At 39.2% G+C, this 13,808-nt stretch overlaps 1 protein-coding gene across 1 annotated transcript; it reads left to right on the top strand.

Moving 5' to 3' along the window:
- The first annotated feature begins 2,824 nt into the window (after window positions 1–2,824).
- Window positions 2,825–5,063, top strand: LOC127777421 (protein DETOXIFICATION 51-like). Its single transcript, XM_052304009.1, has one exon. It carries the CDS (start codon window positions 2,953–2,955, stop codon window positions 4,657–4,659), a length of 1,707 nt encoding a protein of 568 aa, XP_052159969.1. The 5' UTR covers window positions 2,825–2,952; the 3' UTR covers window positions 4,660–5,063.
- The last annotated feature ends 8,745 nt before the right edge of the window (window positions 5,064–13,808 follow it).

Here is a 13,808-nt window from a genome sequence, read left to right as displayed (position 1 = left end):
CAAATCAACTGGCTTTACTCCCTGGTTTCCCGGACAATGATGAAGGTAGTAAGGCATATGAGTGCTCCATTATCTGCTCGTTAATTAGCTTATCAGTTGTAACAAAAATTTAAATTTTAAACCTTATTTTTGAATTAATCTAGATGTTAATTATTTTTACCGTTTTATACTTTGTAGGCTTTTTTAAGCCGCTCGCGCTAACTAAAAATGCAAGTGCAAAATTCCTACCCTAAGATTATTCTTTGATGGATTATCACCCCTAGGTCAATAATCATCAGTTTTTTTCCGAATCAAGGACCAAGTTGGCATTGCGGGATATATATTGCTTATAATAAATAGTGCTACAAAATTGGTTATGGGAACATATCTTAGTTGGAATATAGTGGTAGCATGTTTCTTTGAGTTTAAGTAATTGTGTTTTGAGTTTGGAAAATTTCGAAACAAAAGTTTCAGCTAGAATCTCACAAAACCTGGAACGATTGTGAGTTCCTTCAAGTTCAGATCAAGGTGTCCTTCTGAACAACTGTGACGAGGTTTTGAATCCGGTGGATGGCCTTTTTCTCATCTTTAAATATTGCTAAAAGGTGCTGTAAATTGTTTCTTAGGTATATTTAGGCTGCGGCAGTGCAGGATGGGAACCTATCCCACCTGCACGTAAAACAGAGCGGTCTATTATCACATGATTAATTAAATATTAGCATTTTTTTAAAAAAATAGATTAATATAATTTTTTTAAAGTCACTTTCATATAGAATTTTTTTTAAAAAAAATACATTGTTTAGTAGTTTGAAAAGCGTGCATGCATAAAATGAGAGAGGTGGGCTGGGAAGGTGAAGTGTCGAACTCAGCCTTAAGGATAACTTTGGAAACCTTAACACTTGTGTGATGGGATCCAAAATTTGAGACCGGTGGACATAGGTTTCACTACCCTTTTTGTAAATAAAAAACTAATCTTGAATACTCCATCCGTACTCGTAAAGGAAATCGTTTTATACAGTGACACGGTCTACAAAACACAACTTTAACTTATTATTTCTATAAAAGTATTTATTAAAAAGTGATATATGTATACTTTTATGAAAGTAGTTTTAAGACAAATCTATTCATATAATTTTTATATTTTCAAACTCAACAATTTAACAGTTATTCATGATTTATATTTCCAGGTTTAACTTATTAAACATTGTTCTAAATAATTTTCTTTACGAGTACGAGTATGGAGGGAGTACTCGTTCAAGTGAATAAACTAGTATAATTTTAGCTGCAATAATAGCATGGATTGGCATGAGAGGTGACTACTGACTACACTATAGCTATGCAAATCACTGTCAGCACATTAGAGATAATTGTGTCCATCGTTCCTAGGAGTATTGTTCATGGTTGCGTGGACTAACCTCCTTCCTCAATTTCCATCGACCGATGATGCGCATTGTCGATCTCTACTCCGACAATACCAAATTAATGACCACTGAACCACTAATTAATCCTACAGAACGATTAACAAAGATGCAGGGCATAATGTTTGATTCAATGCCATTATTAGCCTTGCCAATATTTTTTGGAGCAATGGTAAGATTTGGCCATTACAATTTTTTTTAGCAAATTTTTTGTTTGGATTGGTGGACTAGGATTGACAAGGCTTTTAAACTTGTATTGCTATGTGCCAAATAGGAGTAATACCTTTTGTGTTTAAACCAAATAAGTGATAGAGAAAATTCCTAACTTACACATGAGTTTTCGTGCAATCCCTTCTATTATAATGAATTTTGTACCATGTAGTACATGCTCCTGAGACTATTAATTTCAATATCTTTATTACCCATTTTGTTAGTTGACAATGAGTTACCCTTAATATTTCAAAATGAATATATCACCCCTTTTCTCATATTTATGTGCTAGCTTACTGAGAAAAAATATTTCAACGTGAAAAAATATTCATTCATAAGAAAAATGGTTATAGAACTTTTTTTTTACCACAAATTTGAAAACTGAAATTTAAATTTTTTAAATAAATTTCAAATAAAATTCGATGGAATCTACATAACAATATCAGAAATTTTAAATCCAACAAAATCATTGAGGTTCATGCTTTTAAGTAGGTAGCATATAAGTATGAGAAATGAGTAATATAGTCATTTTAATAAATCTAACGACCAACTAATGCAATGGGTACATAGGACTTAAAATAAAAACTCAAAGGCATATAGGTGATGAGACAAAATTTGGTAACGCAAGATGGGTTATATTGGGCTAAACCCAGGGCGTTTGGTTTGAGAATATGTGGAATTAGATGATCCTTGAAAACAATATTTTCTCTATGTCAGGATTAGCTCCATCCTTAAGAAAATTGACCAATTAAACTTACTTTCTATTTCATTGATACGTGGGCCCCACTCTCCTGACAACATAGAAGGACTCTTTCTATTCCAAATAGTTAGGATTGGCCAAACCCATCATACTTTATCCCTAAACCAAACACACGACAAAGGATTATGAAAAATTTAAGGACATACCTAAGCGTCAACATATTTGGCATGAGAATTATTTGACATGGTTGATTTGGGTTGCTATTAAAACAGACCCATAGTACCTAGTTGCACAAAGTTTATCGTGTCGTGCATATTGTCACTGCAACATGGCGAAAAGCCATTTTCCCACAATGTGTACTTGATAAAAAAGGAAATAGGAAAATATAACTAAATTCCACGCTCCAAGTCTCCAACCACCTTCAAAAAGGTTAATCTAAGCTGGCAATGGTGGCTGATCCCTCCCCTTATAAAAGCCCATGCACTCACTCCCCTCCCTCCACAGGGTGTGTGTCCCAACTGGCCAACCCAAGTACACCTCTCCAGTCTCCAACCTTTCAGCTCACCTCTCCTCTGCTCTCGTCTTCTGCTCCTACCTCGCTAGCCAACTACATCTCCTCACAATCATAATCAAAGTGCGTGATCGATGTGCACTACCACATCTGCACCGTCCGTGCCGGAGGTGGCGACTCCGGCAGACGGCGGTGGTCACCACGTCTACGTGTCGCTGCCTCAGTGCACGGACGGCGGTGATGTGGAAGGCGGGCATTGTCGCCCCGTCGTCCACCAGGTCAAGTGTCGTGGCGGCGACGACGACGGTGGTGGAGGAGGAAGAGGGGGAGGTGTGGTCATGCCGGCGGCGGGGGAGACGGTGCGGGAGGCGGCGGCGCTGTGCCGGCTGGCGTGCCCGATCGCGCTGACGGCGCTGATGCTCTACTCGCGGTCGGCGCTGTCGATGCTGTTCCTCGGCTCCCTCGGCGACCTCCCGCTGGCGGCGGGCTCGCTCGCCGTCGCGTTCGCCAACATCACCGGCTACTCGGTGCTCTCCGGCTTGTCGCTCGGCATGGACCCGCTCTGCTCCCAGGCGTTCGGCGCGCGGCAGCCGCGCCTGCTCGGCCTCACGCTCTACCGCTCCGTCCTCTTCCTCCTCTGCTGCTCCCTCCCGCTCTCCGCGCTCTGGCTCAACATGGCCAAGATCCTCCTCTTCCTCGGCCAGGACCGCGACATCACCGCCATGGCGCAGGACTACCTCCTCTTCTCCCTCCCCGACCTCTTCTCCTTCTCCCTGATACATCCGTTACGGGTGTACCTCCGCTCGCAAGGGATCACCCAGCCGCTCGCCGTCGCCGCGGCCGCCGCCGTGGTGTTCCACGTGCCGGCGAACTACGTGCTCGTGGGGCGCCTCCGGCTCGGCGCCCCCGGCGTGGCGGCCGCGGCGTCGGCGTCCAACTTCGTCCTCCTCGCCGTCCTCCTCGCGTACGTCGCGCGGCGGGACGAGGCGCTGAGGGAGGCGGGGGGTCCCACGGCGGAGTGGCTCGCCGGATGGGGCCCGCTCGCGCGGCTCGCCGCGCCGAGCTGCGTGTCGGTGTGCCTCGAGTGGTGGTGGTACGAGGTGATGATCCTGCTGTGCGGCCTCCTGCCGGAGCCGAGGCCGGCGGTGGCGTCGATGGGGGTGCTCATGCAGACGACGGCGCTGGTGTACGTGTTCCCGTCGTCGCTGGGGTTCGGCGTGTCGACGCGGGTGGGGAACGAGCTGGGCGCGAACCGCCCCGGGCGCGCGCGCGCCGCGGCGCACGTGGCCGTGGCGGGGGCCGCCGCGATGGGGCTCGCCGCCATGGCGTTCGCGGCGGGGATGCGGCACGCGTGGGGGCGGCTGTTCACCGCCGACGCCGACATCCTCCGCCTCACCGCGGCGGCGCTCCCCGTCGTGGGCCTCTGCGAGCTCGGCAACTGCCCGCAGACCGTCGGCTGCGGCGTGCTCCGCGGGACCGCGCGGCCGGCGCGCGCCGCGCACGTCAACCTCGGCGCGTTCTACCTCGTCGGCATGCCGGTGGCGGTGGTGCTCGCGTTCGGCCTCGGCGTGGGGTTCGTCGGCCTCTGGGTGGGGCTCCTCGCCGCCCAGGTGTGCTGCGCCGGCCTCATGCTCTGCGTCGTCGGCTCCACCGACTGGGAGGCGCAGGCGCGCCGCGCCCAGGCGCTGACGTCATCGGCCGCCGTCTCCGGCAAGGCCGACGCGGCGGAGGGAGGCGGGAGATGGCCGGAGAAAGGGGAGCATCAGGAGGGGGAGAAGAGGCGGCACGTGGCGTTGATCTCGAGCGAGGAGGCCGATCCCGAGACGGCCGAGGTGCTTTGAGATTGGTGAAAAAGACACGTAGCCCGTCGTAATTTTTTTCCACTGTTTTTTACCTCTGATTAATTAATTGGACAGTTGGACTACCTGAGTCCAAACTGCAACTAAGAATTGCTAATACAAAACCATCTCTCCTTTCTCATCTCATTGTGTATTATCAATGCTATTAATTCAGTCTGCAGCTCCACCAAACTACACCAAGGGTGTGTCTAGTTTACGCTAAAATTAAAAGTTTGGTTAAAATTGAAACGATGTAACGAAAAAGTTGAAAGTTTGTGTGCATAGAAAAGTTTTGATGTGATGGAAAAGTTAAAAGTTTGAAAAAAATTAGAAACTAAACAAGAGCCAAAAATGTATCCCTAATTTCGACCGGCATGGCTGCGACAAGTGCAGCCATTTTTTTCTCTTTCCTTACCTCACAGATAAAAATAGATGATAACAAGTGTACAATAATAGATACGAGAGAAATAAAAACGTGATAACTTTTGGTCGAAACTCGAAAAGAATCGTAATCATGTGACCGCGGAATATTAACTCTAAAAATACTAGTAAAAGTTAGTGGGGGTGGGAAAAAAAAAAGAGAGAGACTCCAAGAGGCCATAATTATCAAAGCGAGGTGGTGGAGAAGGTGGATGGATGGGGAGGGAGGGAGCCGTGCCTCCCGGGAGGGATGCAAAGCCGGGCCTTGGGAGGGAAACACAACAAAAAGCTTGACTACTCCAACACATTGTTTCATCATCCATATCATCAGTGCCAAAAGGGACACATGCTCTTCTTTTCCTTTCTCCTTTTCATCATCTGTCTAATACACTCTTCGTCCTAAAAACAATTAAATCCTGCTTATAAATCTTGATATGTGCATGTATATATATTCATAGCAAAGATCTATTTATTTATTCATTTATTTTAGAAGGAGGGAGCACATTATGGATGCAGCTTTGCAGCTGCAGCTGCAGCTGCAAACATGAAACACCCTGGATGAGTGAAGTGCACTGGTTGGTCACAGGGATGTGCAGGGTGCGTACAGGGATGGATCTCTCGAGGCTGTGGGCTTTACATTCAGGGAGCCCACCACAGGCAAACACATGCATATCTGAATGCTGCCTATTGTCTCAAAGAAAAAGATCTGAATGTTGGCTCCCTAGCTACCAACCTAACCGCTTTCTCTCCTTATTTATCTCTCTCTCTGTGTTTGTGTGAAGTAAAATTAGCCATCTCGTTCTTTCGTTAGCAACTTTAAAGAATTACCTACTCTGTCTCAAAATAACTTAACTTTAAGAATTACACTATTTTCATAAAAAAATTGGCTAGAATTTGATATTAATAGGAACATTCAAAGTGGATTGGAAGGTTAATTAAACGCCCTTTCTGGCAAACAAGGCCTGTTTCAAATAAAGAAATTTTATAACTTCATATAAAATCGGGAATGGATTACCATGTTTGAAAGGACCTCTAAGGTGCTGGCATTTTTTATATTTATGGGAAGTAACTATGCAATATTCTATAGAAAAACTTTCAAAATGTAAGAATAGTTAGGGTGTAGTTTACATTGTAAGAATACTTTTTTTGTAGTCATTTGTCAAAGGGCGAGAAGGATCAAGAAATATTAAACATCGAAAAATAAGTGGATATTAAGTGAACTTGTCCATGAGAACATGACAAGAGAAGATCGATAAATAAAGGTGATTAAGTGCCTGCTCGTTTAGAGATTAAGAACGATATTCAATGAAACACATGTGAAAGTAGTTAAATACATTGTTTATTCTTGCTAGACTTGTCAAACCCAAATTTTCTTGATAGATATGATGAGCTCGTCACGAGTAACCTGGGAGAGCAAACCCTTACTTTTCGTAAAAGCAAAAGTGGCCCAACAGATTTAGATATTATAATTAAGCTAGCTAGGAAAGTGGCAAGCATCTTTTTCCACTGCTTGCATGTTGAAACAAATTAAGAAGGCACAGAAGTAGAATTCATATTTTGTTTTGACAGCCACACATCTTGCATATATATCCATGCCTGCCTCCACTGAATGGGAAAAGTATAGCGTGCATATTTATTCTCTAAGTTAGGAGAAAGTAGCCAGATTATCCTATTTAGCTAATTAATTAGGTACTCCCTCTTGTTTTAATTATACGACACTGTTGATTTTGAAAAATATTATTAATTATTTGTTTATAAAAAATATGTGTATTATGTATTTTCTTTGTTGTATCTTTTTTTAATTGTTAGAGGTGCTTTAAGCATCACTAATATATTTCATATTTATACTAAATCTTTTAATAATAGAAATGATCAACATATACCAAGAATAAACAATCTAATATATTTAAAAACATGTAAATATGTGGTGGAAACTCAACTTAGGTGAATACTCAGGTGAGGTAAACCTCGATAAAAAGTTATCTAAACTCATCGAAAAAATCACACACATAATGTTACACGACCATGTAATAAATCTTATTCAAACTTAGCGTCATTTGTGAGATATAAAATATCAAATTTCAATGCTGATAACTTTCGATTTCTCTGAAATTTGTTATTTTTATATCCCACTAATATATTTAAATGAAGTCTAGTTAATTTGGACAAGATATTTTATAACATCATCTACATGCACGTGTGATCAAATTCAGACGACTAGCTTTTTGTTTGGGTTTATACGAGTTTTCATCTAGGTTGGGTTTTCACCACATGTTTACCTTTATAAAAATGGAGGTAGTATATTCTTGAGTATATATTATATGAAAATGCGAGTAAGGGATTTGCTACTTCCCAATAGTGGTGACGGAGAAATTGTCACAGAAATTTGCTATATGAGGGGCTGAAATTCCTTGGCATTATTGAAGTAACTTTTCTATCAATATTATTCCCTCCGCTCTGTTTTTGCATGATCTTGGATTTATAACATGGCTATATATAATTTTATATTGTAGTAAGTTTATAAAATCTAATAAGCTTAAGAAATTATGGAAGTATATATTTTTCAAGGAAAATCTATAGATATTATTTTTTATGCCTACTATGTATTTTAAATTTTAAAACTTTGACCGAATCTAACCCAAAGTATCATACACAAGGTTCGCAATACGGCACAGGCTCGATCGGTTTTTCTTAAACAACTGGAGATCGATTTGTGAAAACTAGTGGTTTCAGCTGAATTTTGTAGAGTTAACCAATGGTCATCAGTTTTACTAGCTTTTGGCAAACTGGTCATTAACAATTTTCACCTAAAATGGTAATGTAAACTCTGGTCAATTACTTTTGACCAAAATGAGTTAGAAATTAAAGTCATGCATGAGTTATATATGTATGACAAAAAGGTCTGTTGTCTCTCTGTATGTAGTGATTTCAACTCTTAGGAAATCCTCTTATTGTCTGTTTCTTTTAATTTTGATCTTCTAAAACAAATTAACTACTCCCCTTCCTCAAGATTCTTTCTTTTGATCAACGGTTCCCATTGCCTCTACTTATTCGATCCTCTTATTTTGTTTCAACCAAGATAATTCAACCATCGTCAACGATAATTTGTTGTCTCACTCTTGAGAGTAAGGAGTGAAAACGGAGTGGATTTGGATATATAGTGATCATAACATATTCTAAAGGGTATTTTTTAAGCGGATTTAGAGCAAGGTGTAGATAGTGTGCAGAAGCGAATGTGGAGCAGATTGTTTCGGATGTCGGAAAGGTGCGGAGTCGATACAGACTTGGTTCAGAAACCGATTAAATTTATCAGATGTTACGTGTGTATGCAATTAATACAACATCAAGTTAGAAACGCAAGCCACAACAATATAGTAATCAATGAACGATCCATCGTAATAATTATAGGCTTAAGTGCTAAACAACATGAATACTTGATGTCCATAATAGAAAAATGTAGCTAAACAAGTGTGAGATGAGATGGTGAAAGCCTCGAACTAAGGAATCTATGTTAATGATGAAATAGGCCATTGGATGGGCCAACTCTTGTTATATGCAATAGATAAAGTGGTTACATAGGTTGATAATTTCGGATTATCCCGTAAACAACCTATTGAATAATCAACATTTGCTAGATTTTAGAGATACCATATCCGCATCCATATCTGTCTGATTTCAAAAAACTCATACCATTATCCGATCCGTTTTCGCCCATAACTGAGAGTAAACATGCCTCAAGCGATGTGTTGCCACGACGAATGTGGTTTTCAAGCAAGGCATGGCTAACCTGAGGCCAAATATTCTATGCTTCCTGAATTAATGTGCAGGTTTGGGTTGTTGTTATTTCAAGTGTAGTAATATAATGAACAAACACGTACTAAACACACTATATTAAAATTGTTGAAGCACAAGTGATTTATGTACCTTTCCCTGTCATCTTAAGTTCTTGGTTGAATTGGCTGGTGTATGGAACTAATCAATATTATATCAGAGTTAGAGGTGTTAGTTCAAATACTTACTGACCGGCCGGAACAGTTAAATAGAAAAATTATATGTCCAAATTGTTTGAAGTGTTAACTCTAGCTAAATTGGTTGGTGCATGCAACAACTAAATAAAAACTTATTTCGATTGATTAGGTGACTCTCTAATTCAAGATCTTCTGAGAAAAAAACATGAATATGAAATTAATTTTCTTTTTCAAACTTAAATTGGAGTCATGTGTAAACAAGTAAAATAACATGCATATATACTCCCAGTAAACTGAACAAAAATATATATGGATGGCCTGTTGATAAGAGTTTGTAAGTTAATTTATTAAGGTATGGTGCGGTTTGGCTTGGGGTTAAAACGCAAATGGCAGGAGAACTAGCTAGAAATCGGTGTGAATATGTGAAATTAATTTTATTTAACCAAAAGCCGAGTCTGTTAATTGTGATTTTGTCATTTCCATTAGACGTACGTACTGGACCACCCAATTGGGATAGATGCATGAAAAAAGGCCGGTTTAAGTTGCAAATAATTGAATGCATGCTAGCTAGCTAGTAGATGTACAAATAATTGCAGTGAGTTGAGTCAATGAGTGATCCTTGAGTGCAAGTGAGGGTGCACTTTCACGACCTGGTGTGCCCATGTGCTGATGGAACTATGAAACAGACCCCTCGTTTGGATGCAACCTGCTGCATGCTTCAATTCTTCCAACGAGATATATATATATTCCATCTGTTCGATGTTAATCTACCGAGTTACAACGGGTTCAGGAAGAAATATGATTCAGTTTTAATTCATGCCAGTTTTTCATGATAGGTTAGTTTTTTTTCCTTTTTAGAGCGACTTTTTTGGAGATAAAGATGACGACTGTGTTTTTAAAGTAGTTAAAATAATTATCACAGTTTGTCTCATTTTGAATTAAAAAATACTTTTAAATGATTATATTATGAATAACGAAAGTTGTATGGTTATATTTGTGAGGCTGTGCACATCGATAATATAATATACTTTTAAGTATTTATATATTTCTTTAAAAGGCAAGAAGTAGCAAAACTTAAACTTAAATAGTGCCAACGTCACTTATTCCAAAATGAAGGGAGTGCATACGATCTGCAACACATGGGTGTGCTGGCGGATCCAGAAAATTAGTTCCTTAGTGTATAACATGTATCTATCAGTCTTATAGTATGCTAATTATACTTAGACCATAGTGTTATAATACATGAACAAGCAGTTTAATCATAAGTTTTGCTAAAAGTTGTCGCTGTCGCCTGTCACCGGCGTTTGCACTGTAGATCCATCGGGTGTGCAGGAATAGATAACTGTATTTTTCATCTATGCAAAAAATATCTTTATCTATTATGTGATATATTAAAGCGAAGTTTTGGTACCACATAAGGAGGATCAATATCATCGTCAGACTTATACTATAAGGTTGTTTGAGAGTAGTATAGCATAAATTACAAGTATTACATACCATCCATTGTACCGAAAACGTGGGGAATATATAATTGAATGGGAATTTGTAGGATTTGATGAATTTTATAGGTAATTTCCTATTAGGCCATTTGAAAGGAACTCTAACAATGCCATGAATTCTTATATTTGAAATGGCACAAGAAAGGTTGATTTTGGTGGAAACTTTCTATTGAGTCTCTCTCTCCTCTAGTTTATGTGTTTTTCCTATAATCTACTCAAATGATCATTCTTTTTTTGTTTTTTAATTGTATGTTTTACAATTGTGTTCTTATTAAAATCATATGTTCTCAATCCTGAGCTTCAAAAGGCCCCTATATTGGATTTATGGCAATCATATTTTTAAACTAATATTTCAATAAAGTATTTAGCATCCGTATGTCTGGGTATTTGTATTATTAAAACTAGATGAAAACTCCTTGCATTATATTGTAGAAATTTTGTACAACGAAATGCTAAATATAAGATAACTAATAGGGCATGCCTATGTACAATATGCACATTTAATTAATTTACATCAAAACCATACATGCATCCAAACAAAAGAATTTAATAATTCAGATAGCATGGCTTCACAAGAGAAAGGAGAATTAGAAATAACTACATTGCTTTTGTGTAACAAGATAACATACATACTCCATATTCATAACCAATTATTAAATTATAAAATATCTATATATGTAAAATCAATAGACATCTATGGACACCTTACCGATTAGTACTGTAATATAATTTGGTTACAGGTCAACAGCTTGGGTTGTTTTTTCTTTAAAAACACAGGACAAATGCACATATGTTCACAACGTGTGCACACTCACCTCTATGAACATATACACTATCCTTATAAACACATCAAAAAGACTGAGCCGACAGTTTCTATTGATTCTAAGTTCTAATTATTGCTCCAGTACTGAAGTTATTTTTAGTAACTAAACGAAGATTAATAAAATAATTAATGCTATCAAAGATATAGTTGGCACTCAATTTTGTCAAGTGTCCATATGCATGTCAACGTCTTCTTTCGGACACAGAACAACCCTAGATGCATCGAATGAAAGCCTATTGCCTACACCTCAGCGCTATCGATTGCACTCAATAATCAAATTTCTGTTCACTTCGAATTGCCCAGAGCTATATATATATATTTACATATATTGATATATATGCTAGCCGGCAATTAACTACAATCACAACATGCAGCACACAAAAGCTAGGGAATCTTTGTTTGGGACAGCGATAGTGTTTCTCGCGATCCATTGCCATGCTGATCCAAGATCCCAACTTAATTCCAACATATTAATTGTCACATCCATTTTGCACCATGACGTTCATAATATTTTTATTTTTATCTGCAAAGATGTAAAAGAATATATATATATATATATATATATATATATATATATATATATATATATATATATATATAGTGCATTCTAGATCGGTCAACAAATAGATAAGAATCTTAAATCACTAATATTTGTAAAAATATTATTATTTGTTTGATCCATAAAAATGATATTACAATCTCACTATATTTATCCTATAAAAGGGATGGAACTATATCTGTAATTGGAAAACAATTTTAAACCGTTACATTTTTATTTTTTTATAAAATTACAATGAAATATATTATTAAAAATTTTATTAATTAGAGACTGAACCAGGAGTAGAAGAAAAAAATACTCTCTCTCCATCTAAAACGTATAAAAATTTCTACTATTCTGCACAATGGTTATTTAAAAAGTACGTGAAATTAAATGAGATATGATTGCGATTAGCTGAGCTGAGGAAATAAGTAGACAAATTAAATGATAGAAAATTATGATCGTCTGAAATAAGAAAAAGCTGGCATATTTTAAAATAAAATTTAAAAGTGGTTACTCCCTTCGTCCAAAAACACATTTATTTTTTCTACCCATTCTACATATGTCAATACAAAACAAAAGGACTAGAATGAATATCCTCACTCTCTTCTTTATCTACTCCTAATACTGCCATATACTTCGGTCTAATGATTACTTAAAAAAATAAGCTTATTTTGAATAAAAAGAAAGAGCTAAAAATGTACTCCATCTGTCCTAAAACATAAGCATTTTTAACATAGTATCAAGTCAAATATTTATAACTTTATCAATTAATAGCCAAAAAATAAAAAAATAATAATTATGTAAAATTGATATTACTAGATTTATTATTAAACAAACTATCACAATATACAACTCTTTTTATTTAAAACATTTTACTTTGATAGATATTATTGGTCAAAGTAGTATATCGAAGACCATGTCGAAGTTTAAAAATATTTATATTTTAGAACGGAGGGGGTAGAAGGATGGGGGAGCATTTTACAAAAGAGAGGGCAATGGATATGTGTATATGCATGTGCCAGGTGAAGAGGAGGCTAGGACGTCCATTTCGGGAAAGGGGAGAGCAGTCTATGGAGGGCGATGGGTGCACGTGACTTGGCTTCCCCTCCTACCGGCAAAGACCCCCGGCCCCCAGCCCCAACCTTCTTGCTAGCTAATTAATCAGGTCACCTCCTACCTTACACCCGTCTCCATCTCCAATTCTAATTCCATTTCTCTACCTCCTGCAACTTACTGCACACACGGCCACACGCTGCATGCACCAAGCAGATAAGTTTTTACGACTTATTAATATTTAGGTCGAAAGGATTGAAAAAGTCAGCCATTCACAACCACTGACGAAGGATTCCTCGAAAACGCTTATATATGTATTACTACCTTTATTTTTTTAATGCATGACCACTACTATAGGATTGATTTTCCTGGACGCCACCCCATTTTATTTTTATGCAGTCCATAAGTTAGACCGCATGGCAAAATAGTGGGAGCGAAGCCAGGTCATCGACCGCACACGAAAATCAATTTTTATGTGCGAATCACTTAACAGGCCCGCACACGAAAATAACCCTATTTTCACGTGCGGGCCTCCTAATCCACCCGCACAGGAAAATGGCCTTCCCTCCCATCCTATTCAAAAAAAAATTGACTTCCTTTTCTCATCCCCCCGGAACCCTTCTCTCCTCTCTCTCTCCCTTATCTTCTCACATTCCTTCTCCTCTCATTTTCCTCTCTTTCTCTCTCTCTCACCTTCTACTTCTCACCAAATATTATTATTTGTTTCCGGGCTCGACGGCGGGTGGCGGGAGAGGCGGGCTTGCGGCGGCGGTGGGTGGGAGCGGCATGCGCGCAGCAGCGAGCTCGTGGCAGCGGGCTCGCGGCGGGCGGACGTGGGGAGGCGGCAG

This window comes from Oryza glaberrima, chromosome 6, assembly GCF_000147395.1.
Source record: "Oryza glaberrima chromosome 6, OglaRS2, whole genome shotgun sequence".
In the NCBI taxonomy this organism is placed as follows: domain Eukaryota; kingdom Viridiplantae; phylum Streptophyta; class Magnoliopsida; order Poales; family Poaceae; genus Oryza; species Oryza glaberrima.
This window is presented reverse-complemented; position numbering and strand designations above follow the sequence as displayed.

Bases quoted from the DNA above. Each gene is read 5' to 3' on its own strand.
- LOC127777421 (XM_052304009.1), top strand. From the start codon at position 2,953: ATGTGCACTACCACATCTGCACCGTCCGTGCCGGAGGTGGCGACTCCG.